Raw genomic sequence first — 26563 nt, forward strand, 5'->3', positions numbered from 1 at the left:
GTGGACGGCGGGGATAGACGCGTGTGGTATGCGGTCGTTTGGTGGCAAAGGCAGCGGAAGCGCAGCAGCGGCAGTCGCAGGCGTGAAGGAGAAGGACAGCGACGACGACGACGACGACGACGACGACGACGACAACGAGCGACAACGAGCGAACTGGAGATGAAGACGGCGAAACGAGGTTGTGCGAGCTGTGGTTCTCGACAACGGCACAATTGACTTCACCCTGAATGGCGCGGAGCGCGATCCACCCAGACTCCACTCAGCCATATTCTGCACTCAAATTCTGCTGCACGACGCGTACACAATACACCTCGTCTGCGCTCCGGCTGCAACGACGTCTTCCCGTGGCACCCTGCTGCGCTGCGTGTGCTGCACCGGCCTCGTGCCCAGTCTGAAACCCGTACCCACTCCATGTTGCTGCACGCCGCCACGAGCCAGCCTCAGCCGGCTTCGTCTGCTGGACGCCCACGGCGGCGACCAGGGGCCCAACGGCGGCTTCTCGCGACCCAGCGCATCCATGCTTCGAAATAGATTCGCCTCGCCTAGCGATACCTCTCCGCCTGCCGCTGCGCTCGCAGCCGCGCCGTTTGCAGAGCCGTATCGCCCCGACTGCAGCGCAGTGGCCGTGTGCGTGGCCTGCGTCTGACGCGGTGACAACAAGACATAATGCTCGCGCAAAGTCGTTGCTATGCTATGCAGGAACACCCGAGCAGGATGCGTTAAGCATTGCGTGACTCCGGAGCTTAGCGAGCCGCTAGCCACGCTCGTCTCACACTCTAAAGTCTTTTTTCAGATGCCACGACCAGGCAAGATTTCTGCCGCCATTTCTTATATCCACGCACAGTGCAAGCGTCAGATCAGGACCCGATCGTCATTGCTCACAGACCTGCACTTACGCAAAGTCACTGCTCCGCTGCCAACATGGAGTCTGATCGCGCGGTAGCCGATCTTGGCCCTGATGTATCTCTTACATCCTCCATCGACGGTGACATCGCCACACAGCCGAAACAGCCCAAGCGCCGCTTCATTGGCCGACGTGCGGCAGACGCCAAAGCCGCCGCGAAGGCAGAGGCCGGCAGTGGCTCGATCGAAGAAACAGGTGCCGTTCAAGGTCAGCCGCATCCTGTCCATACCAATACCGCTCGTCGAGCTGACCGGGCATAGTTGCTGCCCGGCGACGGCCTGCGCGCGCATTGAACAATGTACCAGATGACATCTTGTACGACAAGGACATCAATGCCGCGATTGCATTGTTGCCCAAGAACTACAACTTCGAGATCCACAAGACCATACATCGAGTCAGGACATCTGGTGCCAGGCAGATCGCACTGCAAATGCCAGAGGGGCTACTACTGTTCGCGACTACCATATCCGATATTATCACGCAGTTCTGTCCCGGCGTAAGTACGCTGATCATGGGCGACGTCACGTATGGTGCTTGCTGCATCGACGACTACACGGCACGTGCCCTCGGCTGCGACATGCTTGTACACTATGCTCACTCTTGTTTGATTCCCGTCAATGTGACAAAGATCCAGACCCTGTATGTGTTTGTGGACATACAGATTGATGTCGAGCATCTGCTTGCCACTATTGAACGCAACTTCAAGTCTGGAAGCACGATTGCCATGGTAGGGACGATCCAATTCAACGCTACTCTTCACGGCACCTCGCAACAACTGCGCTCAGCGGGATACAATCTCATTGTGCCCCAGATCATGCCACTCTCCAAAGGCGAGATTCTCGGTTGTACATCTCCTCGGCTGACCAAGGAGCAAAGCGTGGATCTCATACTATATCTCGGCGATGGCCGATTCCATTTGGAAAGCGCTATGATACACAATCCGTCCACCCCGGCGTATCGGTACGATCCATACTCACGGCGGCTAACACACGAGACGTATGATCATGACACTCTTCTTGCAGACCGCAGCAAGGCACTATCTCAAGCACGAAAGGCAAAGAAATGGGGTCTGATACTGGGCAGTCTCGGACGACAAGGGAATCCTCATACCATGACGCTGATTGAGAACCATCTTCGGCAACAAGGAATCACGTGGATCAATTTGCTTCTCAGCGAAATCTTTCCTGGCAAACTGGCGACAATGCCAGATGTCGAGTGTTGGGTACAGGTTGCTTGTCCTAGGCTGAGCATCGATTGGGGCTATGCTTTCCCACGCCCGCTGTTGACACCTTATGAGGCTCTCGTAGTACTAGGCGCCCGCAAAGGGTGGGAGGGACAGATTGATGAAGTGACTGGCGAAAAGGAGGAGACTGTGTATCCCATGGATTTCTATGGCAAGAACGGCTTGGCGAGGGTGAAACCGGACGACCTCGCAGTGAAGCCGGTGGCGTCAAATGACTGCGCACAAGTTAGATAATCCATGCAAAAATGAGGCGTGGTCGTCAGACAACATGCTGCATAAATTCCAATGCCCCTTTCTGCGCAGGCGAGTTCGTCATCCACTGCCACGATCCAGCGCGGGTCGGGAGAACGTGATCTGCGGCCGGCATTCTCACCTCGAAGCTGAGCCGCAAACACGGCGCCGTCGCCTTTGCATCACCCATCGCCGAAGCTGCCACGCGCCATGCTATCCTGCCATCGCCTCTGTTGCGTGTCGACCGAAATAATACTGCTGGGCGGCATCACCAAGTGAGCCCCCGGAGGATGCGCTCGCGTCGTCATCGCTATGGAAAGTTGAGCGAGCTGCGATCTAGAACGACCAACACACAATGCCGCCAGCGCCGCATGCGCAGTCGAACATCCGCGCATACGTACAATGGAAAGAGCCGGCAGTTTACGCAGGAGAGCACATAGAATGCATCATCACGTTCAGAAACATAGCACGGCGTGCCGGCGCGGAGAAAGTCAACACTGGCGCAGGCAATGCCTTGGGCAATGGCGGACTCCATAGCAGAGTTCAGTCGATGGACCCGTCGAGGGTGCACAGTCGGCGGTCGTCACTGGCACAGATCAAGCCTCCTCCCGTATCGCTTTCCAGGGCGCCATCGGTATCAGCGGCGAGCGCAAAGGGCACACAAGGCAGCAAGGGACACCGCCCTACATTATCCTTGAGCGTGGGCAATGCCTCTCCGAGACCCGGCAATGGCCTACTAGGTGCCACGCCCCAGACTGCAAATACGCCAACGAGTGCATCCAGACCAGACAAGGGCCATGGACGAAGTCTATCGATCATGTCGCTTGGGAGTGAGGCGATTAGCGAAGGGAGGATGCCCATTGTAAATGCTGGACCAGGGAAGAGGGCTGGGAAAGGACACGGTCGGAGCACTAGTTTGCAATACACATCGAGTTTGGGAGCGAGCACCGCTGCACCTCTGGGCATGTTGTCCCCGAGGCAGCCATCGCCTCTGTACGAAGCCACGAGCCCTTCAGACGACAATGCCTCGCCAGGTCCTGCAGTGCCTATACGCCCGCCGCGACGACGACCGGGCACTGCGTCTGCCGATACCACGCCTCGACTTCCCAGTAACTCCAGTTTGGAGAAGCAATCCAGCGCGGAAAGGCCAGATGCGGCTGCCTTCCATAGCTTCAAGTTTCCGTTAGATCCTTCTGCGCAGACTCCATCACCCATTGAGCCCTCTGAGGCAGTACGCCCAAAAGTCATTCGAAATCCTTCGACAATGCATTCTGGCCGGAGACAGCGATCGCCACAACCACAGGATAGTTGGTCCAGTACAATAGGCAACCTGAACCCCATCGCCCGGGTGATGTCCGAGACGTCCCAGGATGGAACGCCGAGAACGAGTAGCGAGTTTTATGCCATGAGCAACCATAGCGATGAGACCATGACTTCCGAGCTCCCACTTCAGCAGCAATTCGGACGACTACTCCCCAAGTTCGCGCATTCACGACAACCTTCACGATCCCCGCAGAACCAGCCTGCCGTTCCGGAAACCCTCATGATGGCCTACGCGCAGACAGTAGGAAGATTTACAATTGATGGCAGTCTTGTCAACGCGGCCCCCTTCGAGGAAGTAAAACGAAAGGGAGTGCAAAGCGGCGGTGGTGTTGTTGGTGTCGAGCGTTCAAAGCGATCTTCAGGCCTGTTCGGTGCTTTGAGCTGGGGGAGCATAGGAGAGTCTCTCGGCGGCTTGTTGGGTGGGGATGAGATGAGTTCGATGGCACAGATGAAGGCCACAGTGGGATCCAAGACGATTCCTCTACTTTCGACTCCCCAGAGCCTGCTGTTCGTGGACTTGAAGCTTGCTCCTGGAGAGAGCAAGAGTTACAGCTATCGCTTCGCCCTCCCACGTGGCCTGCCGCCAAGTCACAAGGGACGCGCAATGAAGGTCACCTATCATCTATCGCTCGGTGTCCAGCGACCGGAAGGCCAAGCCGTAAAGCACGTCGAGATACCATTCCGCGTGCTCGGAAGTTACGATTCGCGTGGCGACACGCTTGGGCATGACCTCATGTCGCCTTATATATTACTGCAAGATGCGGCGAGGACGACAAGCGTTCCATCGGAGCCATCTCGGGCTGGTGCTGCACCCAAATTTATGTCGGATCTCGTATCCAAGACAAAGAAGTCGCCCAAGCAGGGCCTAGAAGATTTTTTACGTTACACTGAAAGACTACTGGAGATGCCGATGGACTCAAACGGCGTCTTACTGTCGCCAACTTCACCAACGTCGCCTGGCTCTATGCTCTCGCGAGAGAATAGCGTCATCGATCTGGCACCGACGAATATCAAGGAAGCCATTGACTTTGCAATCCTCCGCGCCAATCGAGGCAATTCTGGGAGCTCGCGGGATAGAGAGTCGCAGAGTAATAACAGGTTCAACATTGCGCGGTCTGGACAGCCAGTCGCCGTACTCACAATGCTTCGGCCTGCATACAGACTCGGAGAACTAGTGACTGGTACCATTGATTTTGCCACTCCTTCAATGGCGATAAACATGCCCCACCGGGCCTCGACATATTCTTTACTGATCGAACTGGAGTCGTGTGAAAGTGTAGACGCTTCACTTGCACTCCGTAGCAGCAGCTCTATCAGCCGAGTCACTCGCAAAGTCTACGCGGCAGTAAGAGAGTCATCGCTGTTTGCGAGGCAAATTGGATTCAGCCTTGCCATACCTTCCGGTGCGGCGCCGAGTTTTGAGACTACTGGAGTCAGTCTACATTGGCGACTTCGAGTCGAATTTACTACGCACAGGCAGTCTCAAGGACTAGGAATTGAGGGCACGGGCGGTGACGGTGAATTGCTCGAACAGCTTGGGAGCGATGAGCGTGGCACCGGTTGGATCGCCAAGGAACGGCTGCCAGCAGACACGTTTGAGATTGCTGTGCCATTGAAGGTGTATGGTGCAGTCGGTGTGGATGGCATCAGTCACGAGAGCGAAGCATTGTTTGTGTAGACAGAGACCATGATAAATCAACAAGTAGCTCACAGTATGCACGACAGGACACCTGGTGCTGAACTAATTGGGCCTGTAAGGAGTTCAGAAGTAAGCGCGATGAACTTTTTAAAACTTCTGATTCAGTTAAGTGAGACAGCCTACGACTGCCATATTCAAGAACATAATTTTCTCCACCGCCTTGCCTTCCTCAAGCCACCACAGAGCACCCTCAAGACACCACCAGCTTTTGCACCTTTTTGGCATCCTTGCTGGCCTCCTTGCCGGTCTCCTTGCCGGTCTCTTTGCCCTTCCCACCAATCTTCTTCTGAGAAAACATACTCGTCCCAGGACAAGGCCTAGCAGGCGACTCCGTCCCATATCTCTGCGTCCAACCCTGTCGATCAAAGCACTTAAGCGCCAACTTCGGCGCTTCGCAATCCGGGAACATCTCCACATCATTCGCAACGTAAATATCCTTCGCATCAAGCGTACAACCACAATCCCCGCTCCACACCGACGCTTGAGTACAGCGATCGGAACAGCGAGCGGAGCGAACCAGATGAGCGGATTGGAGTTCGACGTTTGCGACGTTTTGCCAGAAACAGGCGCCGAAGTGGTTGATGGCGGAGTTGCGGGCGCTGGCGCAGAGGTTGTAGCATTGGGTTTGGAGGAGGGCGAGGCTGGGGGCTACGAGGTCGTCGAAGCGAGCGGAGAAGACCATGGGGGCGCAGAGGTGGTCTTCTTGGGCTAGAGATGAGGTGGTGAGAAGGGAGAGAGCGGAGAGGATGGTAGTGGCGAGGAATTTCATTTTGAGTTGATTGGGTGTTTGGTGCTGGGTGGGTTGCTGGATGAGGGGAGGAGTTCTTCTGTGTTGGCATGTCTTTTCTTATATATCTTCTGTGGCGCGAATCTCATGCAACCTTCCTCACTTGCTGCCGCTGTTCTGTGGACGAGGAAGATAGTTCAAACTGACTCGGATTGTGTCTGGGAGTATCTCCTTGCGAGTCTGTGCATTTCTTCTGCTTACCCTTCATTTCCAAGAGTATGGATGGCATCGCCATCTTTTCCACTGGTGTACATGGCTGGAAGCTAACGTAGACTGCAGAACTGAATGACGTAGAATCAAGGCCGTACCTGAGGATGTTAGGTAGAAATGTGGGCGTAGAGCAGAAAGCGGAACCGGTCCAATACCAAATCACAGTGCAACACAATGGATTGTCCGTAAATGTGTGCATCCGGGCGACGAAGTGGTCTTGCTAACTGTGCTTCAGGAGAATACGGTCCTAATTTCGGAGCACTTCTAGGGGCGCGCCCGTATTTGCTCTCAGCGGAGTATTGGTCGAGAGCGAAATCAGGTCTCGAAGATGTCTATACTCGTGTCTTCGTAATGTAGACCGCCATCAAACCCCGTCTAGGCCTGGCTAGGATCGCGGAGAAGCATGACGTTCTGTTCAGCAGCGCAAGGCTACTGGAAGGTTGAGCCAATATGAGATAATAGGATAGACTGCGCGCCGATCAGTCGCATGCTCTTCTGAGAACACGATCTGTGATGGCAACAGAGTCGAACTGAGAACAAGATGTGTGGTGGTAGCAGAACCGAGTGAGGCAGGGATCGCCACGAGTCTAGGGCTCTCGGCTCCGGCCGGACCCACACTCTTGGCACACTCGCTTTTCGTTTCTGGCTGTCTGGAAAGCTGCAACGCCGACACTTCAGGCTCGCAGTTGTAGCACGACCATCCACCCAGCGCCCGTGAAGACACCGCCAACTCGTACGTTCACTCACGCTCAGCATTGTCTGGAGCAGTATTGAGTGGCAGGCACCGACTAACAGCAATCCCACAGACTTCTTCACAAACCGCAAACATGGGGTATCGTCCATACCATTCCAACCCGCACAATCGCACGCGACACTCGCTGACATTTTCGCAGTATCTCTCGTGACTCCCGTCACAAGCGCAGCGCCTCTGGTGCTAAGCGCGCATACTATCGCAAGAAGAGGTATGCATAACCCGATTGTCTCTCCACCCATATCAGAACAATTTTCTGATATGCGAGAACAGAGCTTTCGAGAAGGGTCGTCAACCCGCCAACACCCGTATCGGAGCCAAGCGCGTCCACCTCGTCCGCACCCGTGGCGGCAACCGCAAGTTCCGTGGTCTCCGTCTCGATTCCGGCAACTTCTCCTGGGGCAGCGAGGGCATCTCTCGCAAGGTCCGTGTGATTGCCGTGGCATACCACCCTTCGAACAACGAGTTGGTCCGCACCAACACCCTCACCAAGTCCGCCGTTGTCCAGGTCGACGCTGCGCCTTTCCGTCAGTGGTACGAGGCCCACTACGGCCAGCCACTTGGTCGCAGACGCCAGGCTAAGGCCGAGACTGAGGAGGTCAAGAAGAGCAAGAGCGTTGAGACCAAGCAGGCCGCGCGCCACAAGGCTGCTGGCAAGGTTGAGGCCCCGATCGAGCGTCAATTCGAGGCCGGTCGTCTCTACGCCGTTGTTGCCAGCCGTCCAGGCCAGAGCGGCCGTGTCGATGGTTACATCTTGGAGGGCGAGGAGCTTGCTTTCTACCAGCGTGCCATCAGGAAGTAGAGGTAGACTGGGGAGAAAAAAAGGGCTGCGCTATACCAGACTTCTGTGTGGCGTTATGGGCATGGCTGGGCTTCGCTGCATTTCAGCACGGATGGGCAAAGGCAAGAGCTGCACGTTCATCTGCTGGGTCGAGTAGCCTATATGGTAATAGACCATGGCAATGCACAAGCAGCGTTACGAAGGAACAAATCTCACGATTTTATGAATCTCGTGGCGATGGTCATGTTGCACGACCACTCATGACAAGCACAGCTCCACTGCTGTTCGTGTGCTAACAGAAAAGTCCATACTGTGTACGTCCACTAGATTACAAGGTTTCCGAAAAGCTGTGCCCGATACATTAGTTCTTGTCACTGTCGTTTCGCATCATTCTACCCCAAGTCTATCATGCCATGATAATAATCCCTACACTGAACCCAAGACCCATTGCGCCAAACATTCCCATCCCACCACGCATGACACTCGCGCCGTTCTGATCGACCGCACTTGATGTTCCTGAGCTAGCAGTCCTTGTACTATCGCTTGCAGCGGAACTCGTACTCATCGTTGGCTCCGCTGCCAAAGTGATGCCGACCAGACTCACAGTGCGTCCATCGTAAGTCACAGCGTTCGCCGCCGAACTTTTATCATCTGAAAGCGCAGGCTGCGGCAATGTCATAGGATAGACAACTTCCGAGGGCTGGAGCGATAGAGCCGCTGCTGGAACTGGCAGTGCAGCTGATGGAGATGGTGCGTCAGGCTGTGCAGCTGGCGCTGGAATTTCAGTCTGTACGGGCGCTGCAGGAATCGAAGATGATGTGAGGAAAGTCGCGGGCTCCACTGGTGCTGGTGGTGCTACATACGCTGGTGGCGTTTCGTTGTTAGGTGGAGGCAATGGTGCTGCGGGCGCAGGCACAGCAGCAGCAGGAGCTGAAGCAGCTGGAGGAGTTTCCGGGACGGCGTATGGCGGGGGATGACTGTCAGCGGCTGGAGATGCAGCGAGAGGTGCGGCCGGGGGCGCAGCAGGTGGTTGCTCTTGTCCAATAGTTGCTCCCTGGCCAGGCGTCGCAGGAGGCTGCGGCGTGTTCGCGATCGGGGCGGGAGCAGGCTCAGGAGGAGGAGCCAATCCACCGTTCGGGGCAGGCGAAGCGGCTGACGGAGGACTGACCGGTGTTGGAACAGTGTTAATAGTCTCTGCTGGGGTTGCCGGTATCACTGCAGCTGGCGCCGTTGTAGTATCCGGCTGTGCCACGGTGGGTGGCTCCGCTGTGTTGGCCGCATCAGAACCAGTGGATGGGACGAAGACAAACGATGGCTGTTCTGTTGTCGAAGGTACAAAGACAAAGGTTGGCTGTTCAGTAGCTGATGGAGATGCAGGCAATATCGCTGGTTGATCTTCTGTTTTCGATGGCGTCGGCACCGGCGGTGGCTGTTCTGGCGTATTCGGCGGCGCAGTTGGCAAAGTAGACTGTTCCGCGACAGTTGATGGAACAAATACGAACGTAGGCTCTTCACTCGAACTCGAGCTTGGAGGAACGAATACGAATGATGGCTGCTCTGTTGTCGTTGACGCCGGATCGAAAGTGAACGATGGCTGGTTCGTGCTGGATGGGGCGGACGTGGAGGTAAGATCTTGAGATGGACTTGGATCGAATGAGAACGCCGGTGCGCTGGAACCAGTCTCGAGGGCAGTGGCTGCCGCAGTCGACGTGACTCCTCCACCACTGGTCGATGCGCTGCTTGAAGTGCTGTTGTTATTTGACTGAGCGCTCACAATTGTGAATAGCGCAACCCCAGCCGCTGTAGTGGCGAAACGCATTGCTTGAAAACGAGTGGACGTGGCCAAAGAGCCACCGCTAAGAATGAAAGTGTTGATTAGTGTGAAGTGAAGAAGATGTATGGTGAAGAGGAGCACGCAGTATGCTCGGCGGTTCGTCCTCAGGTGGGCGCGACTCCAGCCCACCCGCCGCGGAACATGCAAGACCTAATCTTGAACATAGTTACTGGGATGCGAAGACTAGTCAAATGGTGTCGCAGACTCCGCATCGGCAGAGACGTTCTCGTTATTGCATGAGCCTGACTTAGCTTGGGTTTCATTTCATCGCAGGATCCAGCTAGCGCATATTTTAGCTTTTGACCTCACAAGTTTCAGCAGTGTATTGCAATTTCTCATATCTTACGACAGCGGACTTTGGTAATCGGTGATCAGGTCTAGCGAACAGAGCGCATGGTCCAAAAGTACAGTCTTGCACTCAGAACAATGGCCGGCCAACGCCCCTAGTGCGGGTCATGTAGTGGACATATGACTCGCGAAACACAATGCTCGGCACTGAGTCGCCTTGTCTGCCCATACACGAATGTTTGTGCCGGCTCGGATCCGAGAGTTCTGCTCGGCGAGCAGTCGAGACTCAAATCGCGCCTCTCGCGTCCGACACGTTGTGGTTGGAATGCTATCGCAAGCCCTGCCGTGCACTCGCACGGAACATGCTCCATGTTCTTCCTATAGCATAACGCTAGCGTTCACTTCGTTCCGGAATACTATACAAAGTCGAAGGCTCTAAAGGTGAGATTGGAATTGTTACGCTCTCTGTCGCTCATGGCGCAACTCAGAACTGGCAGACTCGTCGATAGACTGTCCTACGGCGGTAGTAGAGCACTCGCGACTTCGGTGTATTGCGCATCGATGATGGTTCCATCCGCGGCGGTGATTTTCTTCGTGCCCATCTCGCAGATCGCTATACGGTCCAGGTCAATAGAAGCCCAGACATGGTCCTTGTACCGGGCAAGTAAAGCTCGAGAGTCGATCTTCAGAGGCGCGTTCGCTGTTGGACCATGGCCTTGCGAGCGATCTTCAGATGATTCGCCTGCACTCGCAGAGAGGACACGTCCGTCGGACGTGATGGTTACAGGCTTTTGCGTAGGCTTCTTCCTGCCCTTTGCGTAAATTGTGTTGACAACAGTCGCATGCAGCTTCAAAGGGCGGCTGTCTTCAACCAAGAACCCTTCTTCCTTGAAGGATTTCTGGAGAGCGAGGCAGAGAGGGTAGAGTCTGTCGGTAGCATCTGCCGGCTCTGCATAAAGTATGCTAGTCTTTTCCGGAGCATGCATGGACTGCAGACCCTGCAAAGTGATTCTTATGCCCTGTGTTGCTGTGGATTCAGCTGAAGTCAGAAGGGACGGGAAATCGAGTTTCTCAAGGCACTCTGTGGCCCTGACGAGCTGCTCCTGCGACAGACTCATGACACCTAATGTCAAATGCAAGGAACCGGTGGGTCGTATGGCTTTCGGGTGAATATTTGGCGAGGCAATGTCGTCCTGCTGCTCAGCAGATGAGGCAGGCTTTGCTGAGGTGCTGGAGACATCCTGTCTGAAGGCTTGGAGAGCATGCTCGAGCTGGGGTCGTGATGCGGGTGTCACCAGAGGCAGGCACAGAAAATGCGTAAGAGGAGGCTTCTTTGCCGCGCCGCTATGCTTCGCTCCGCGAGGACGGCCCATCGCAGTGAGATGTGGGCACACGGCGATGTGAGGGCGTAAATTGGTCAGGAAGAAAGTGCGCATTCACTCAGGCCAGATTCAGCACTGTGCTCGTCGAAGCCGAATTCACGTCAACTCCGCAATGAAGCTATTGAAGTGGGTTGGCAGTATGTACCTAGCTCGTTGATGATTTCGTGGGCAAGAGTCAGTATAAGCCCTGAGGACAGACGTCACATGCGAGCTCGGTGCACGCCCACCAACTTTCCTGGGCCGACACTCGCACTCACTTAAACCACTGTCACACACGAACAGCACCGCCACAACATGGCAGATACTGCTGTCGCCTCCGGCATGGACGGCCCAGAGGGCGAGACGCCGAATCAGCGGCAGGCACGCCTGCGTCGAGAGAAGCGCCAAAAAAAGATGGCCGAGCAAGGCGAAGACCGACTGGCAAAAATCAAGGCCCTGAACGGAGGTGTTGCGCCGCCAGACGAAGTGCTTGGAGGACGTGAGTAAATCGAGAGACGAACAATGATCACTGTCTGCATTAATGCTAACATGCAGCCAGCGGCCCAAGCACCCAAAATCGCGAGCGTGGACGATGATCCAGCAGAAGTCGACATTAGCCAACCTGGCAGTTTCGCGCCGACACCGAGCCGCACGCCGAACCCACAGCAAGATCCTCTGGCCGCAGCAATGCTTCAGATACAGCAACAACAGCAGGGCCAAGGAGGAGCCGTGGGTGGGGAGGATCCCATGATGAAGATGATGCAACAGTTCATGGGAGGAATGGGAGGCGACCCGAATGATCCCAATGCACAACAGGACCTTCCGCCAATGCTCAAAGCCATGATGGGCGGAGGACAACCACAGGAAGCAGCTCCGACCCCAGGATCAGCCTATATCTGGCGCATCGTGCACGCTGTCTTCGCATTTGGCCTGGCATTTTACATCTGTCTAACGTCCACCTTCAACGGCACTAAGCTCGCGCGGAGCTCGAATGTCTACACTGAAGAAGATGGCTATGGTCTCGGTCCTCGTTTGTTCGTCATTTTCACCTCTGCAGAGCTTGTACTGCAGAGCACAAGGTATTTCGTCGAGAGGGGCCAGCTCCAGGGCGGCGGCATGTTCGCTTCTGTGGTGAACAGCGGAATCATCCCTGAGCCGTACGCGAACTACATTCGTATCGCTGGGAGGTACATCACCATCGCCCGGACCATTTTCACGGACGTCATGGTTATCGTCTTCGTGCTGGGTTGCATGGCGTGGTGGAAGGGCTTGGGCGCAGAAGCATAGCGTCGGCCGTCGCGTTCGCCTTCACTTTATAGTCCTGTAATTGTACACGAAGTACGTTACCCCATGCATCCAATGATGATATCCCATTGCCCCTACCAACGCCTCGCTGTAAGTGAAGGGTTCCCTCATCGAAGTGCAATCAACCATTGTCCTTTTAAGCATTTTGTGCAGCAATGTCGCCTCTTGCCTGTTCCAAAAGTTCCTTCTCTCTCTTCACCCTCGCTCGCACTTCCTGGCTCAATTTGCTATCCCTCAAGCTCTTCTGCCTCTGCTCCTCCAATTTGGCCAACTGCTCCTGGTCTTCCTCAGTAGGTTCGACCTGCCGCGCATTCGTCAATCGAATAAGAGCATCCAGTATTTCCGATGACCGATAGTTCTTCATGTTGACAGTCTCAACCTTTTCCGCGTCAGCCCCTTCAGGCTGCATGTGTATTGATAGCACGGCTGGTTCATCCTGTTGTGCTGTCCGGTCCACTGTCATTGGTATCGATGGATTGTGGTATTTTAATCGAACAAGTTCGTGTCGCCAGAACTTCCTGCAAGACATGTCAGATACGGCACCACAGCAAGAGGCAAGTGGCAGACACACCTCGGGCCCATGTGTCCCTCATTGATTCTGGGAGCGAAGCGCAGATTTATCCGTTTCACATCTTTCGGTAGTATAAGGGCGCCAGGTCCAAGTCGTATAGCAAGCAGACGATTCTGCAGCTTTCGCATCCGTTGCGGTAGGGAGACCATGTTGCCGGTGTATGCTCAAGAGACGAGCCAGTAGATGTGCTGGCTCGATGTTCGACACGCCGTCGCCAAGACATGCTCACCTCCGCGTTGGCCGCATGCATTGGACCAGCGACCATCACGACCACCTTCCCTTTACATCAACATCACAATGGCCGCACTCTTCCGCTCGTCGCGGAGCATGTGTCATTGCCAAAGGTCATTCTCGACTTCTGTGCCTCGGGCGGTCAGCCTGCAGTGGGATAAAAACGATCCGGAAGCGCTCGCGGATGTGCTACCTCCATACCCCTACGGACCAGCACGATGGTATAAACAGAGCAATCGAGGTCTTTACGGCGGACAACGGAAGCAATTCGGCAACAATGTCAGCGGCGACTTCGAGGTCAAGACACGACGCACATGGAAACCCAACGTCTTCACACGAAAGCTATTCAGCAAGGCTCTCAATCGACATGTACAAGTGCACGTTAGCGCGCGTGTACTGCGAACCATCGACAAGCTTGGAGGGCTCGATGAGTATCTGCTCGGCGAGAAGGAGGCAAGGATTAAGCAATTAGGAGTGTCTGGCTGGTGGCTTCGGTGGGCTATTCTGCAGACACCTCAAGTGAAGGCACGCTTTGCAGCAGAGAGAGAACAACTTGGCTTGCCTGCGGATCTGGATCAAGCTTCCGCTGTGGAGGAGGCACTTTCTGAGCCTAGTGAAGAGGGGGAGGCTGATACGGAGGTCGTTGCTATGGACGGTATCTTCCAAGTGGAGCACAATCCAGATCTGCCTCCCATCAAATTCCGAGTAGGACCGAGACAGCATGTCATGCTTACCGAGAACGGATGGATGCGAACCAGGCCCGATCCTCAGAGATGGGTCGAGCAAACCAGAGAGCGAATCAAAAAGGACATGTTCTCCAACTGGTTTGAAAGGAGGGTGGAAATACTGGAGGCTGATATGAAAGAACGAAGGAAAAAGGTCAAGCTATCTGAGCAAGAGGCAAAAGATGTCCTTCGAGCAGCAAGGAGAGAATTGCGCGCGGAGCTGGAGGTCAAGGTGGACAAAGTGTACAATCGTGAAAAGAACTTTCAGAAAAAGATCCGGGACCTGAAGCAAGAGGAGAAGAAAAGGAAGCAGAGCGAAGAGGCAGAACTGCCTGATGAACTGAGTATCTGAACTTTCGCACTCAAGCTGCAGTGAGCAACAGCTCGAAATCACAGCGAGGCGAGCAAACACACCTTCAATTATGTCATAAATATACCAGACCGCTTTGCGACCTGCTCGCGAATCTGGTCGCTACGATGAAATGTCGCTCACGATCTCGTCCTCCCCCTTTCTTACTTTTACAATGAACAGCAACACCGCAAACAATGCCGAGGACAACCCAAGCGCCACGAAGGGAAGACCAATTCCCTTCTCGAACAACAACGCAAGCAAAGGACTACCAAACATGATGCCTAGAGTGTCAACAATAGCGATGACACTGTAGGTTCTAGCTATCTCGTTGGCAGGCACAATGGTGCTCAGGAAACTTCGCATCAGCAACGCCGCGCCTTGTCCAAGACTAGAGATCGCAAGACTGATACCTGCGACTGGGATGTTTGTGCTTGCGGCCAGCGCGAGCCATCCTACAGCCACAAATATCTGCGAGATACGTGCGAGATACAAGTCCTTCCTTTGGCTGCTAAGACCAAATCGCGTCATTGCGAGTGTGCTGAGATACGGCAAGATGACCACCAGTAGCAGCACCGTGACTCCATTCCGGATAGTGATGAGAATTGTCGCTGCGGAGAACGTCAAGCTGTAGCGTTTACTGACGTATTGCAGGAGAAGTGAGGCGATTTCGGCGATCAGGATGTGGGCCACGAAAGGCAGAATCAGTAATGGAACGCGATAATCCCGTGTCAGAAATGCCATCGTTGCCTTGAATTTCTCGGAGTAAACAACGATCACGTTTGCTGAGATTGGTGGATTCGAGGGAGCCAAGTCAGGCGGTCCTGGAGTACTTCCAGCCAGATTCGACTCGGCCTGGTTCGAATCGGCCTCTGCCTTCCCGTAGTGGAGCGTCTCCGGAACGAGCAAGTAGAGTAACATGGCGAGAATGAACATCACCGTGCCCATGATCGACGGAATCCAAGGGCTCTTCCGCATCAGCAGGGCAGCAAGCGGCGGCATCAATAAGCTGGCACTCAAATTCGCAGCTCCCAGTCGCAGGAACGCACTTGCCCTATCCTTCTCTGGCACGACATCTTGAATTGCGACAAAGAATAGCGCACTTATGACCGGACTTCCTCCGCCCAAGAGACAGAAAAGCGATTGCGCCCACATGACCCTAACGTCGAAGATTTGCCACTGCCACGCCACAAACTGCGACCAAACTACCTTGGCAGCGATTTGGAACAGGTTCAACATGATGAATGGCCATCGTCCATATCGATCTGCTGCCCAGCCAAAGGGCACAGCGAGTAGTAATCCGGGAATTCCATTGAGGAACAATAAGAGACCATTCAACATCGCCAGGTCGTTCTGGACTTCATCGGCTTTCTTACACCATAACTCGTCCACGCCTCCTATTGCTCCGGGTCCAAGAGCACTGCGAGGGAGCTTTATCTTCGATGGGTCGTTCGTTTCGTAGTGTTTGTAACAGAGAACTGATTCGTATATGCGATTCAACGGCACTTCTCCGAGCTGGTCGCCGAACGAAGTCAGGACGACAACTGCGAGCATCACGAGGAGAATCGCATTTGGCGTTCGAAATAGAGTATGCCTGGATATGGAATTCCGATTGTGGTCCTCTGTCGTGGTTGGAGACAGAAGTGGCGATGTCTCTGAGTGCTCTATATCGTCGCCGCGAGCGGCTTCCATGATTCGGGCACGAATGCCATCTTTCGAGTGGACCACCATGTCGATATTGTGCTGTATTCAAATTCGCGGTACGCTCTTTCTGCAAGTGCCGCGGCAAAGTCCAAGTGCTCTTTCGTCGTCTTCTGATCCAGATCGTCAACCTCAAGCGAGGCTGCAAAAGATGAAGGCAATGCAACAGCCTGTCAAAGGCATCATGCCGCCATATATACGAGTAGACAGAGAGCGAAAGAAGAGGCTGTGACGCTGTTATGTCGTGCGAACATAGATAGGAGGAGTTGGTAGGATTTCGCCTCCCAATTCTAGTCTAGTTGGGCTAGATCTGTCTACGGCGTTCGGAATCCTTAGCACGCAACGCGCGGGTGAGGCACCAGGCACCAACATTAAGTCGAGCGTCGTTGGCGTACCGCCCGAAGACAAAGCTGCTGCGTTCGCTAATTCATCGTTGACAACCATGGAACTGAATCGTGCTTCTGAAACTGTTGGGCTACCCACTTTATGTGTGCATGTATGTTCGGAGCTCAAAAGCGTACCGAACTCCGAATGAGAATCTTGGCTGGCAGTGGACTGCACTTTGGTATCGGCCGCCTGTGAGCAGGATTATGACTACGTTACCTCGCTGAGAACTTAAGTGCATATCTGAGACTCGTGCCTCTGGTTTGCGCAATGTACCTGAGGCACGGGGAAGACAGGCAAAGAGTCGAAGCCCCAATGAGGGATCACAAGTGAGTATCAAGCTCCGCATGTTCACAAATGAGTGTGTATAACTAGACTTTGAATCCTAGACTTTCAGCAGCGAGTACTCGTTTCTCAAAAATATCTCTGGGGCCTGCTTCCGTCTCGGAGCCAGATTGATGGGCAGCGACCTCCTTCGATATTTGGAGAAAGCGATGCTGGTAGCTTTATTTCAGAGGGTTTTCTCGAGGCATAAGCTTACCCGCAGTGAAGCTCATTGGCTGGTACCTGCTGAGATTTTCGGAGAAGTGAACGACTTTTCGACAATTGCTTCTTGTTACGAGGCTCACATCTCTAGATACATCTTCGACACTTTTGGACCAGGATAGTCGCGAAGTCCATGCACGAACCACCAGAAAGCTGTCAATGTGATTATACCGACGAGAATGACCGAGTTATCTACCAAAGAGTTAGCGTTACCCGTATCAGACGATAGCGAGTACACGTACAATTCATGAGCGATACAGTGACCGGGTACGCAAACGGAAAGCAAAACCAGACGTTGAAGAACACGATCAATATACAAGCAACAACATTGACAATGTATCCGAGAGCTCCAGGTATCCAGAATGGCCCCTTGGGGATATTCGATCGCCGGGTCAACACATTCGGTAGGATGGCGAGGAGATAGCTTGCCGTAGTCAAAGTGATGAACGAGGAGACCAATACTGTAAACGCCACTTTGCTTCCGAGCTGAATAGCACCCAGACCTGTCGTCAGGAGAGCACAGAATACCGTGGCAGGTACAGGACAGGACAGAGATTCGTCGACCTTGGCAAAGAACTGCGCGCATGGGGTTGCGTTGTCTCGTGCTGTGAACAAAGTCAACTCAAGGCTCGTACTGTAGGCTCGAGTATCACTCACCTAAAGTCCACCATAGACGGCCAACCATGGTGACTGTGCCGATGATGCAGATCATGATGGATAGCAGAACGATCAGTAGCAGCCCAAATGTTGCTGCCCTACTGCCAGTTGCTTGTGCGTAGATCTCACTCAGTGGGAACGACCCACTGCTGCTGATGATAGCATCCAAATCGTACACCCCTGTCGATGGATTAGCTCCAGCAGACCATGAGTCTCTATGCCAACGTACCGTAAAATACAGCAACTCCGAAGACGAAAGCAGTGATGAAACCTAGCCCAATTTGAATCATGATAGCCTTTGGTAGGTCAACTCTCGGATTTGGCAGCTCCTCGGCCATATGCGTAACGCTATCCGGCGTCCCTGTTTGTAGGCTGTCAGCAGAGAGATCCCTTCTGTTACTTGTAAGCTCCTCTCACCTATGGCAAAAGCTCCATTCAGAACACCAGTGAGAAACGCCACGCCATTGCTCCAACCAGTGAGATTGTTGAAATCAGCCCACACGAACGAGTTAGTTGCGTACTCTCTCGGCATAGCTGCAACGACTATGACAGTGACCAGGCCTCCAACAACGATCAGAAAGAGCCCGACGTGCTGGAGATATGGAATCGTCTTGTTGCAGAAGATCACAAATGCAGTTACGAGCCATATAATGCAGACGAAAGCCACGTACGAGTGCCATGCCTCAATCACCAGATCCGGGTGGAGTAATGCGTACCTATTCTCTATATTAGTGTGGATGCTGGGTAGCAACGTGAGAACGACTCACATCTGCACAATGACATTCGCAGGTATCGTAGCGATGGAGACCAGGGCGAAAATCCAGCCGAAGAAGTTCAGACTCTGTAAAGGGGTTAGTTCTCAATCACGGTTGAAAATTGCCATCATTTTACCCCGGTAAAGAAGCCTAACGACAATCAGCAGTGACCTTGTATATAGTCTAGTGAATCGATACACTCACCCAGCACTCGTCCATGTCGAGGGCCTGCGGTGACTGAAGCCCAGTGATAAACACCTCCTGAGGACGGAATCGAAGATGCCAACTCCGAGATGGAGAGCCCGATGAATGTGTAATATACACAAGCAACGATGTATTCGTACAATATGCCTGGTGAACCTCCATTGAGAAGCGAGATTTGCAACGAACCAGCAAATGCAATCCAAGCGTTGTTAATGGTCAGAGCTAAACCACACACTTCCCACGTGCGATACTGTCTCTTGAGCTGATCTGGATGGCCGGAAGCATTGACGTTTGTTCCAGGTTGGACCGCACTGGTTGCGAGTGACTTTTCGACGGAGCTCTGCGCGGTAACCGTCTGTTCAGCGCCTTTATTGATGGACATTGTCGATATACGGGGCTTCATTCGGCTGGAGACAGGGGAAGGCGAACTACAGGACACACAACACGGTCGCTGATGGCCGAGGCGAGTCTTGTACTCCTTCCATGCATGAAATTGGCGCCTAAATTCAGCACGAACGACTTGCAGATTTGTGCAGAAGACTCCTTTGCATTGGCAGATCAGCTTGCCCTTAAGCACCACTGAACCTTACACATCCTTCCACAAAGTCACGCTTGGCAAAAACATCTCCAGACAAGTGTAGGGTCCGCAACGTGTTGCACAGCATGCGCCGCAAATATCTGGTTGTTTGTTGGCATCGTGGAAGATCTTGCGGTACATTGGCCGGAAGTCGTGTAACTATTTCCCGGGTAACGAAGCCTGCAGCAACATTCGCGGTACTTGTGGCTTGCCGCGCCACTCGCTGGACATATGACAGCTGCAGTGCAGCTCTCCAGAAGTATCACGTAGAGAGCTTGGAAGTAAGACGGCCTCGCTTCAGCTTTACGACTCGGGGAAATGTATGATGGCGGTTGGCATTGAGAGGCAGCGTGAGTCGGTGGATTGCGGAGGCCGAGGGCGAGTGCACAATTCTCAGCTCCGAATGCTTGGCACTCCAAGCCACATCCTTTGTCCTGACCTCGCTCGACCAGACCTGTCCATCTCTCCGGCACCTTTTCGCCGCCGCCAAATCCGAGAGCACCACGTACGACGTGAAGCAGCACATTTCAATGGCTGCTGACTGCAGGATGCAAGCTGGCCGATGCAGCGCGGATCGTACCCGGAGCTGATGCGATTACCAAACCACAATGCCCGCCGGCTGCGATAAGCCTTCACGCGAAGACGAGGCTAATCCGAGCTCTCACAGCTGCTGTCTTGGGCATTGGATCTGGCGAACGCATGCGGCTGGCGCTCTGCTGCTGCTTTTGCAGAGCCTGAAGGCGTGACTAAACGTCCACAGGCATCAAGCTGCCAGCACATTGCACGTCAGCTCTTGCGGGACAGATTGTGTCGTAGCAAGCTGCCTATAGTGGCCGATGAGTGGAGATAGGTCCTAACGAATGTGGATCTGAGATTTTGTCTCGATTTTGCATTGCTAGGAGATCCATCAAAGTTGGAGCTTTCCACTTGTGGGCTCGCACGCATGGCTAAATACATGCTGCTCGCTGCCCACGTCGAAGTTTGAGCCTTTTGCAAACGGCCTCCATATTTCGCCATGCAGGACGACGATCAGAAGCAGAGTACACGCTCATGGCTGTCGAATTTATTTTCGAGTGATCGAAACTCCCCTGACACCGATGGATCCCCAAATGAGAGAAGTTCATTACTGCCAAAGCCGGTTAACGATGAACATTCTTCTCAAGATGAAACTCTGAAAGATGAGAGCAAGTCCCGGACACAGCGCATCCTTTCCGAGTTCTGGATTCTTCTGCGAGGCTCAATTCCTGTCATTCTGGCATATACGCTGCAGAACTCCTTACAGACGGTCTCGGTTCTGATAGTCGGACGGTTAAGCCCAGAAGCGCTTGCTGTAGCAGCTTTTAGCTACATGTTTGCAATGGCCACTGCTTGGCTCATTGGTATGGGAGGCACGACCGCGATCGATACACTTGCCTCTGCATCTTTCACAGGAAGCAAGAACAAGCATGATCTCGGCATCATCCTGCAGCGTGCCTTTCTGGTTCTTGGATTATTCTACGTCCCTGTCGCGGTATTGTGGTTGTGGTCGGAACCAGTGTTCAAATTGCTCGGACAAGAAGACTACATCGCGCGCGACTCTGCCAAATTTCTGAGCATTCTGATCCCCGGCGGCCTTGGCTATATCTACTTCGAATGCATGAAGAAGTATTTACAGTCGCAAGAGATTATGCGACCGGGTACCTACGTGTTGCTCATCACGTCGCCGATCAGTGCCGGTCTGAACTACTTGTTCATCTACACTTTCAAGCTCGGCCTATTTGGCGCACCTATCGCAACGGGTATTTGTTACTGGCTTTCTTTCATACTTCTAGTGCTCTACACTTGGTTCGTGGCTGGCTCCGAATGCTGGGGCGGATTCGACCGGAAGTGCATAAAAAACATTGGTCCATTTGCTCGACTCGCAGTGCTCGGCATTGTACACGTTGGAACGGAGTGGTGGGCTTTTGAGATTGTGGCGATTGTTGCCGGACAACTTGGAACGATACCGTTGGCTGCGCAGTCCGTCATTATGACTGCGGATCAAGTTATGAACACGATACCGTTCGGCATTGGAGTAGCAACATCGAGCAGGATTGGCAATCTACTGGGGTCAAGGAATGCGCGGGGTGCTGCTCTGTCGGCCAACACTGCAGCAGTTCTATCCATGATCCTCGGAGCGATCGTGCTTGCGATACTAATGGGCACCAAGGACAACTTTGCCCGACTTTTCAATGATAACGCTCAGGTTGTAAAGCTCACTGCTCAGGTCCTTCCTTATGTAGCGCTCTTTCAGATCGCGGACGGCTTGAACGGATCTTGCGGCGGTGCTCTTCGTGGCATGGGCAGACAGCACATCGGGGCCTTCATCAATCTGGGAGCATACTATTGCGGCGCACTCCCACTCGGAATCTATCTCGCGTTCCACGGCTGGGGCTTATCTGGGCTATGGATTGGCCAGTGTATCGCATTGTACCTGGTCGGATTTCTGGAGTGGCTAGTCGTGGCCCTCAGCAATTGGAACAAACAGGTCGAAAACGCCTTCAAACGTATGGACCCGGGGGACCTCGCGGAGGAGGCACAACAGGGCGAGGTCTGATAACGCGTCCTGCGATAGAGAATGCAATGTTTCACAGATAGCCACAATGCGAAGCCGGTGGATTTCCCAAAGAGGAAAGCATGTACGATCTATCAGCAGTTGCTGCGATTGCCTCCAGATTGCTGCAAGCCAAGTCTCGAAGCTGAGCTCCCCACCTTCTTATCTCCAATGCCTCTCAGTCATATCAGAAGCTTCTTCACTCGCATGGAGCTGTGCCGCTTGGCCTTGACTAAGAGTTGAGCACCGTATGCACGTTGGCCGGCCGGTATGTGTGCAACGTAAGAGCAACTGCACCCCAGCTGTCGATGCATCGATTCGGGAGTCCGTGGCGTCGCCTATCTCTCCAGGAACAAGGAATACCCTATGCAGAGCCGGCGTATGCTGACGACACGATGGCATTGGGCGTGGAGCTTGAGGTGAGCTGTATTGAGCTCTTCTGGCTGTTTGTAACAGTTAGGTAAAGATACGATCGTAAGGACGCCGTGAGGCTGAATCTTTGAAGTACTTCTGTGCGTTGAAGCCCTGCCCATTTGTTGTGTGAGATCATTCTTCACTTGTTACTGCTGTTGAAGAAAGATGTTGAGACTTCTGGGAGCAATTGCTGCTACAGCCGTGGCCGTTCAGGGTCATGGCGACCATGACCAGGAGCCTCTAGAGGGTCCTCACAAGAGTCTCTGGTACAACACGCTTCCAGGTGATGGCGGCACCCAAGTGAGTAGCTCTCATGAAAGCCTCTTGAGCTGTAGCTGATCAAATAGGCCGATTCCGTCTTCTCTGGCATTTCGACCTTCGGACGTCTTCCATACAGCCCTTGCCTGTCGACCGACGATGTCAAATACGACATTGCCTTCATTGGTGCACCATTCGATACCGGTACCTCTTACAGACCAGGAGCAAGATTCGGGCCTTCGGGCATTCGACAAGGTAGTCGGAGACTGAACCTCTAGTACGTAAACAAGACGATGAATTTACACCAGATCCATGATCCAAGGCTCACGTAAAGTGCGCTTTAGCGGCGGATACAATGTCCCTCTCGATACGAATCCTTTCAACAGCTGGGCTAAGGTTATTGATTGTGGTGATATTCCGGTGACTTCGTGAGCCAGGACAGTTTCTGGTTATGATCGAGATTGTGTGTGCTGATTCGGAGCAGATATGATAATGTTTGGGCCTTGCACCAGATCGAGGAAGGCCACAATAGCATTCTCATGCGTGAGCCCGCTACCGATGCGAAAGAGAAGGGTATCTCCAAACATGGAAAGACTCTGCCTCGTGTGATCACCTTGGGTGGTGACCATACCATCACACTTCCACTGCTGAGAAGCATGAATCGTGCATATGGGCCGATTACTGTTATCCACTTCGACTCTCATCTTGATACCTGGAGGCCAAAGGTTTTCGGCGGTGCGCCATCCAAGTCTGCCAGCATCAACCATGGCACATACTTCTTCCACGCTGCTCAAGAGGGACTGCTCAGAAATGATACGAATATCCATGCTGGAATCCGTACCACATTAAGTGGCCTGTCCGACTACGACAATGATGGCTATTGCGGCTTCCAGATTGTCGAGGCCCGTGAGATTGATACCATTGGCACTGAAGGCATCATCAAGAAGATCCATGAGCGCGTGGGGCACAAGAACCCAGTGTACTTGAGTATCGATATTGATACCTTGGATCCGGCATTTGCTCCGGCAACAGGAACTCCAGAAACGGGAGGCTGGTAAGTTCAATTTCACTCAAAGCCTTCTTGCTATCATGAGCGCGAGTGTCTCTTTGTGTGTCCTGCCCTACTGACTGAGTGCTTGTTTAGGTCGACCAGAGAACTTCGAACCATTATGCGAGGCCTCAAGGGCATCAACCTGGTGGCAGCAGATATCGTCGAGGTTGCTCCTGCATACGACACGAATGCGGAGCATACGACTATGGCCGCGGCTGACACTCTGTACGAGGTAATGAGTCTCATGGTGATGAACGGACCATTGACTGTTGCCAAGAACGGAGAGGAAAGGAAGCAGGACTTGTAAAGAAGCACAGCATATCTGCGATAAGATCGCTGCTGAGATCGCGCTAGAGAGGAGGAGAACACGAAGTGCAGAGGTGAAGTCGCTGTTGAGTTCGGCTCGGGCGAGGAGAGAAGCGATAAGAGGATGTCGTACTAGAGATCTATCAGAGCGGCCATCAAGGTGGCCAAGCTAGCATGAGCAGTTAGGAGCTTTCAGAGGAGATGCTTGCAATACCTGGTCACGTCTTTGTTGCCATGATCATGATTAATGGTGGCTTCACTTGGAGAAATGTCTTTGTCCAGAACTGAGGATGAGTGTCATTTTTCGTGCTCAGAATCAGCGAAACGAAGTCTGCAATCATATCAGTAATATTTGAGAGGAGTACTGAGCACTGGTGACTGTCCTGAAGCATACAATGTGTTGCCGTGTGCAGATATTGGATGGTGTCATGCTGCAGTCCATTAAGTGGCATTTCGAGTCATCTATGCGCTTGTAATCCACGACACGATTCTTGCCGCGTAGGTGTTGTTCTTCTTGTCGCCGCATACGGCGCCCACTTGAAGGTCCGATGTGGCGTATTGTATGCAAAGTTTGAATCTCGAAGCATGAAGTGAAGTGCTGTCGGATGAAGTCGAACCGCAACGGGCAGGTGCGCTTCAACTACAGTTATTCGCAAAAGTCACCTGCACGCTCTGCAACACCAAGCCCATGCAGCATCTCCGCCTAATATACCGGTTCAGCGACCAAGAAGATGCGCGCCCCGAGGTACTTCGGTGCCCCAGTGACGAGCACGACTTGATACTGCACACACAAAAGATGGAATACTGCCGCACGTCCGATGGTTTGGCACAGTCGGACGTTCATACAAGATATTCTTCTCCGTTCCATAGCGGCTTGATATATGTACACGAATCTTGCCTGCGCTCGGGCACGAAACGCCATGTATCAACCCCTCTGTGAGCAGTGCCTTTATATCCGCAATCGCCTCATTCTCGCATCTATTGGTCCAATCTCGTCGGGAATGTTCCGTTCTCTCGCTGATCATCCCACCTCTCAGTCCAAGATGCTGGGCAAAGCGATCGGTAGGCCAAGTAGAACTGTCTGTGTGTAAGCCCCCCATATTCGCAGCATCTCCATAGCTTTTCATTGTGCGTACCTGGCGGCAAGGCTTGAAGTCCTCGCCCTTTGCGAGAATGCACTTGTGGTAGTCGACGTAGTTTTGCCAGCAGTGCTTGGTCTGGTTCTGGTTCGGAAAGCGGGCATCGAAGCCTGGTCATGTCAGTAAGGGCTCCAGTATCGTATGCGGCCGTGTCGGCGGAGGGCTCAGAAGCGCGGGATAGGTTCGTGGTGGCGAGGAAGGCTCGACGTACCGGCTGTGATCATGTTAGCGCAGAGCTCTGTCGCGGTCGCTGGAGCCATTGAAACGTACCAGTCACGAACTTGAATGGCATGGTCACGCGCTCCTCGTCGTCAGACATTTTGGCGGTAGTTTCGAGTGGTGTGGTGTGTGGTAGAAGGGGGGCTTCGTCGCTGCAATTGTGTGTCTGTGTCTAGGACATCATCGAGTGAGGAAGTACAGCGAGGAGCTGGCCGGTAAGCGCGACCAATCACAAGCTGCGCTTTCCCGTCCGTTCCCATGCCAGAACTGTGAACAGCAGCTTGCCCATTGACTACTTCGATTCAAGTCCACCGCGACCTCTCTCCACTCCACCACCCTCGACTAGCCAGCACCATGCAGTCTACCCGATTCCTCGCAGCGAACATGCTGCGCCAGGCCCGCGCCACCCCGATGCTCCGCGTGAATCAGCAGCAGTTGGCCCGCGGCTTCAGGACTACTCCCAAGAGAATGGCAGGACCGGTATGAGAGACCTCGCAGAAAAGAGCAGTACGCTTGTGCTAACAGCCAGACAGAAGGAGGAGCAAGCCGGTATGGCAGCCTGAACATGACAATCCTCGAGCAATAACCTCTAACCCCCGATACAGCACACACCATCTCGCAGCGTCTCCGCACGCTCAAGAAGATCCCACCGGAGTTGATCCCTCTCGGCGTTGTCCTCGCCGCTGCCATCATTGCTGCAGGATACAGCTTGGGTCGCAAGCTCATGACCGATAAGACCCTCCGTTTGACGAGAACTGGCAAGCAGGCAGACCACTAGAGATTGTGTATTTGAGCATCAGGAAAGGGTCGGAGCATTGTACAAAGAGGCTAGGCACGCAAATTGAGTACCACGATCAAGGGCAAGATATTCGAGCTGTGGAAGACAATACTTCAAGGGCTATTCACGATTTTCCCATGTAAAGCTGGTTATGGCACGCGATTTCCCAGGTCAATTGCATCTCTTCTGGTCATGTCGCCGAGTCTGAACGAGGATATGGCGAACAAGTCGAAGTCATGCGCTAGTATGTTTGTGCACATTGTGCGGAGGTGTAACTGTGTCACTGAGGTCATGTACCACACAACTCGCTAACGGACCAGCGAGACCAGTCATACTTGCGACATTGCGCCCTCCACAGCATAAAGATACTTGATGCTGAAGGTAAAATGTTTTACTCATCCTCGACTCA

General features: G+C 53.5%; 15 protein-coding genes across 15 annotated transcripts; 8 read left to right on the forward strand and 7 right to left on the reverse strand.

Annotated features, from left to right (window-relative positions):
- Positions 1 to 921: 921 nt before the first annotated feature.
- Positions 922 to 2381, forward strand: CKM354_000412500 (2-(3-amino-3-carboxypropyl)histidine synthase; the record flags this gene model as incomplete). The annotated part of the gene is made up of 2 exons (XM_044799353.1): positions 922 to 1111; positions 1165 to 2381. 2 exons carry the CDS (start codon positions 922 to 924, stop codon positions 2379 to 2381), a joined length of 1407 nt encoding a protein of 468 aa, XP_044655288.1.
- A 352-nt stretch (positions 2382 to 2733) lies between these two features.
- On the forward strand, positions 2734 to 5379 carry CKM354_000412600 (uncharacterized protein; the record flags this gene model as incomplete). Its single annotated transcript, XM_044799354.1, has 2 exons — positions 2734 to 5133; positions 5182 to 5379. 2 exons carry the CDS (start codon positions 2734 to 2736, stop codon positions 5377 to 5379), a joined length of 2598 nt encoding a protein of 865 aa, XP_044655289.1.
- A 211-nt stretch (positions 5380 to 5590) lies between these two features.
- Positions 5591 to 6169, reverse strand: CKM354_000412700 (uncharacterized protein; the record flags this gene model as incomplete). Its single annotated transcript, XM_044799355.1, has 1 exon — positions 5591 to 6169. One exon carries the CDS (start codon positions 6167 to 6169, stop codon positions 5591 to 5593), a length of 579 nt encoding a protein of 192 aa, XP_044655290.1.
- Positions 6170 to 7224: 1055 nt separating this feature from the next.
- CKM354_000412800 (uncharacterized protein) lies at positions 7225 to 7950 on the forward strand (the record flags this gene model as incomplete). The annotated part of the gene is made up of 3 exons (XM_044799356.1): positions 7225 to 7229; positions 7291 to 7359; positions 7422 to 7950. The coding sequence occupies 3 exons, from the start codon at positions 7225 to 7227 to the stop codon at positions 7948 to 7950; spliced, it is 603 nt and encodes a 200-aa protein (XP_044655291.1).
- A 385-nt stretch (positions 7951 to 8335) lies between these two features.
- Positions 8336 to 9748, reverse strand: CKM354_000412900 (uncharacterized protein; the record flags this gene model as incomplete). Its single annotated transcript, XM_044799357.1, has 1 exon — positions 8336 to 9748. The coding sequence occupies one exon, from the start codon at positions 9746 to 9748 to the stop codon at positions 8336 to 8338; it is 1413 nt and encodes a 470-aa protein (XP_044655292.1).
- Positions 9749 to 10566: 818 nt separating this feature from the next.
- CKM354_000413000 (uncharacterized protein) lies at positions 10567 to 11424 on the reverse strand (the record flags this gene model as incomplete). Its single annotated transcript, XM_044799358.1, has 1 exon — positions 10567 to 11424. One exon carries the CDS (start codon positions 11422 to 11424, stop codon positions 10567 to 10569), a length of 858 nt encoding a protein of 285 aa, XP_044655293.1.
- A 303-nt stretch (positions 11425 to 11727) lies between these two features.
- On the forward strand, positions 11728 to 12699 carry CKM354_000413100 (uncharacterized protein; the record flags this gene model as incomplete). The annotated part of the gene is made up of 2 exons (XM_044799359.1): positions 11728 to 11911; positions 11972 to 12699. The coding sequence occupies 2 exons, from the start codon at positions 11728 to 11730 to the stop codon at positions 12697 to 12699; spliced, it is 912 nt and encodes a 303-aa protein (XP_044655294.1).
- Positions 12700 to 12853: 154 nt separating this feature from the next.
- Positions 12854 to 13437, reverse strand: CKM354_000413200 (uncharacterized protein; the record flags this gene model as incomplete). The annotated part of the gene is made up of 2 exons (XM_044799360.1): positions 12854 to 13235; positions 13289 to 13437. The coding sequence occupies 2 exons, from the start codon at positions 13435 to 13437 to the stop codon at positions 12854 to 12856; spliced, it is 531 nt and encodes a 176-aa protein (XP_044655295.1).
- A 148-nt stretch (positions 13438 to 13585) lies between these two features.
- Positions 13586 to 14596, forward strand: CKM354_000413300 (mitochondrial 54S ribosomal protein YmL24/YmL14; the record flags this gene model as incomplete). The annotated part of the gene is made up of 1 exon (XM_044799361.1): positions 13586 to 14596. The coding sequence occupies one exon, from the start codon at positions 13586 to 13588 to the stop codon at positions 14594 to 14596; it is 1011 nt and encodes a 336-aa protein (XP_044655296.1).
- A 120-nt stretch (positions 14597 to 14716) lies between these two features.
- CKM354_000413400 (uncharacterized protein) lies at positions 14717 to 16324 on the reverse strand (the record flags this gene model as incomplete). The annotated part of the gene is made up of 1 exon (XM_044799362.1): positions 14717 to 16324. The coding sequence occupies one exon, from the start codon at positions 16322 to 16324 to the stop codon at positions 14717 to 14719; it is 1608 nt and encodes a 535-aa protein (XP_044655297.1).
- A 979-nt stretch (positions 16325 to 17303) lies between these two features.
- Positions 17304 to 19243, reverse strand: CKM354_000413500 (uncharacterized protein; the record flags this gene model as incomplete). Its single annotated transcript, XM_044799363.1, has 8 exons — positions 17304 to 17416; positions 17467 to 17829; positions 17882 to 18061; positions 18111 to 18242; positions 18299 to 18597; positions 18649 to 18722; positions 18773 to 18786; positions 18841 to 19243. 8 exons carry the CDS (start codon positions 19241 to 19243, stop codon positions 17304 to 17306), a joined length of 1578 nt encoding a protein of 525 aa, XP_044655298.1.
- A 1189-nt stretch (positions 19244 to 20432) lies between these two features.
- Positions 20433 to 21992, forward strand: CKM354_000413600 (uncharacterized protein; the record flags this gene model as incomplete). The annotated part of the gene is made up of 1 exon (XM_044799364.1): positions 20433 to 21992. One exon carries the CDS (start codon positions 20433 to 20435, stop codon positions 21990 to 21992), a length of 1560 nt encoding a protein of 519 aa, XP_044655299.1.
- A 576-nt stretch (positions 21993 to 22568) lies between these two features.
- CKM354_000413700 (uncharacterized protein) lies at positions 22569 to 24019 on the forward strand (the record flags this gene model as incomplete). The annotated part of the gene is made up of 5 exons (XM_044799365.1): positions 22569 to 22703; positions 22751 to 22938; positions 23006 to 23089; positions 23146 to 23715; positions 23806 to 24019. The coding sequence occupies 5 exons, from the start codon at positions 22569 to 22571 to the stop codon at positions 24017 to 24019; spliced, it is 1191 nt and encodes a 396-aa protein (XP_044655300.1).
- Positions 24020 to 24996: 977 nt separating this feature from the next.
- Positions 24997 to 25476, reverse strand: CKM354_000413800 (cytochrome c oxidase subunit VIb; the record flags this gene model as incomplete). Its single annotated transcript, XM_044799366.1, has 3 exons — positions 24997 to 25095; positions 25155 to 25267; positions 25428 to 25476. The coding sequence occupies 3 exons, from the start codon at positions 25474 to 25476 to the stop codon at positions 24997 to 24999; spliced, it is 261 nt and encodes an 86-aa protein (XP_044655301.1).
- A 254-nt stretch (positions 25477 to 25730) lies between these two features.
- On the forward strand, positions 25731 to 26154 carry CKM354_000413900 (uncharacterized protein; the record flags this gene model as incomplete). The annotated part of the gene is made up of 3 exons (XM_044799367.1): positions 25731 to 25856; positions 25910 to 25925; positions 25982 to 26154. The coding sequence occupies 3 exons, from the start codon at positions 25731 to 25733 to the stop codon at positions 26152 to 26154; spliced, it is 315 nt and encodes a 104-aa protein (XP_044655302.1).
- Positions 26155 to 26563: the final 409 nt, after the last annotated feature.

The sequence above is a fragment of the Cercospora kikuchii genome (assembly GCF_019650295.1).
Source record: "Cercospora kikuchii DNA, contig_00002, whole genome shotgun sequence".
NCBI classification, from domain to species: domain Eukaryota; kingdom Fungi; phylum Ascomycota; class Dothideomycetes; order Mycosphaerellales; family Mycosphaerellaceae; genus Cercospora; species Cercospora kikuchii.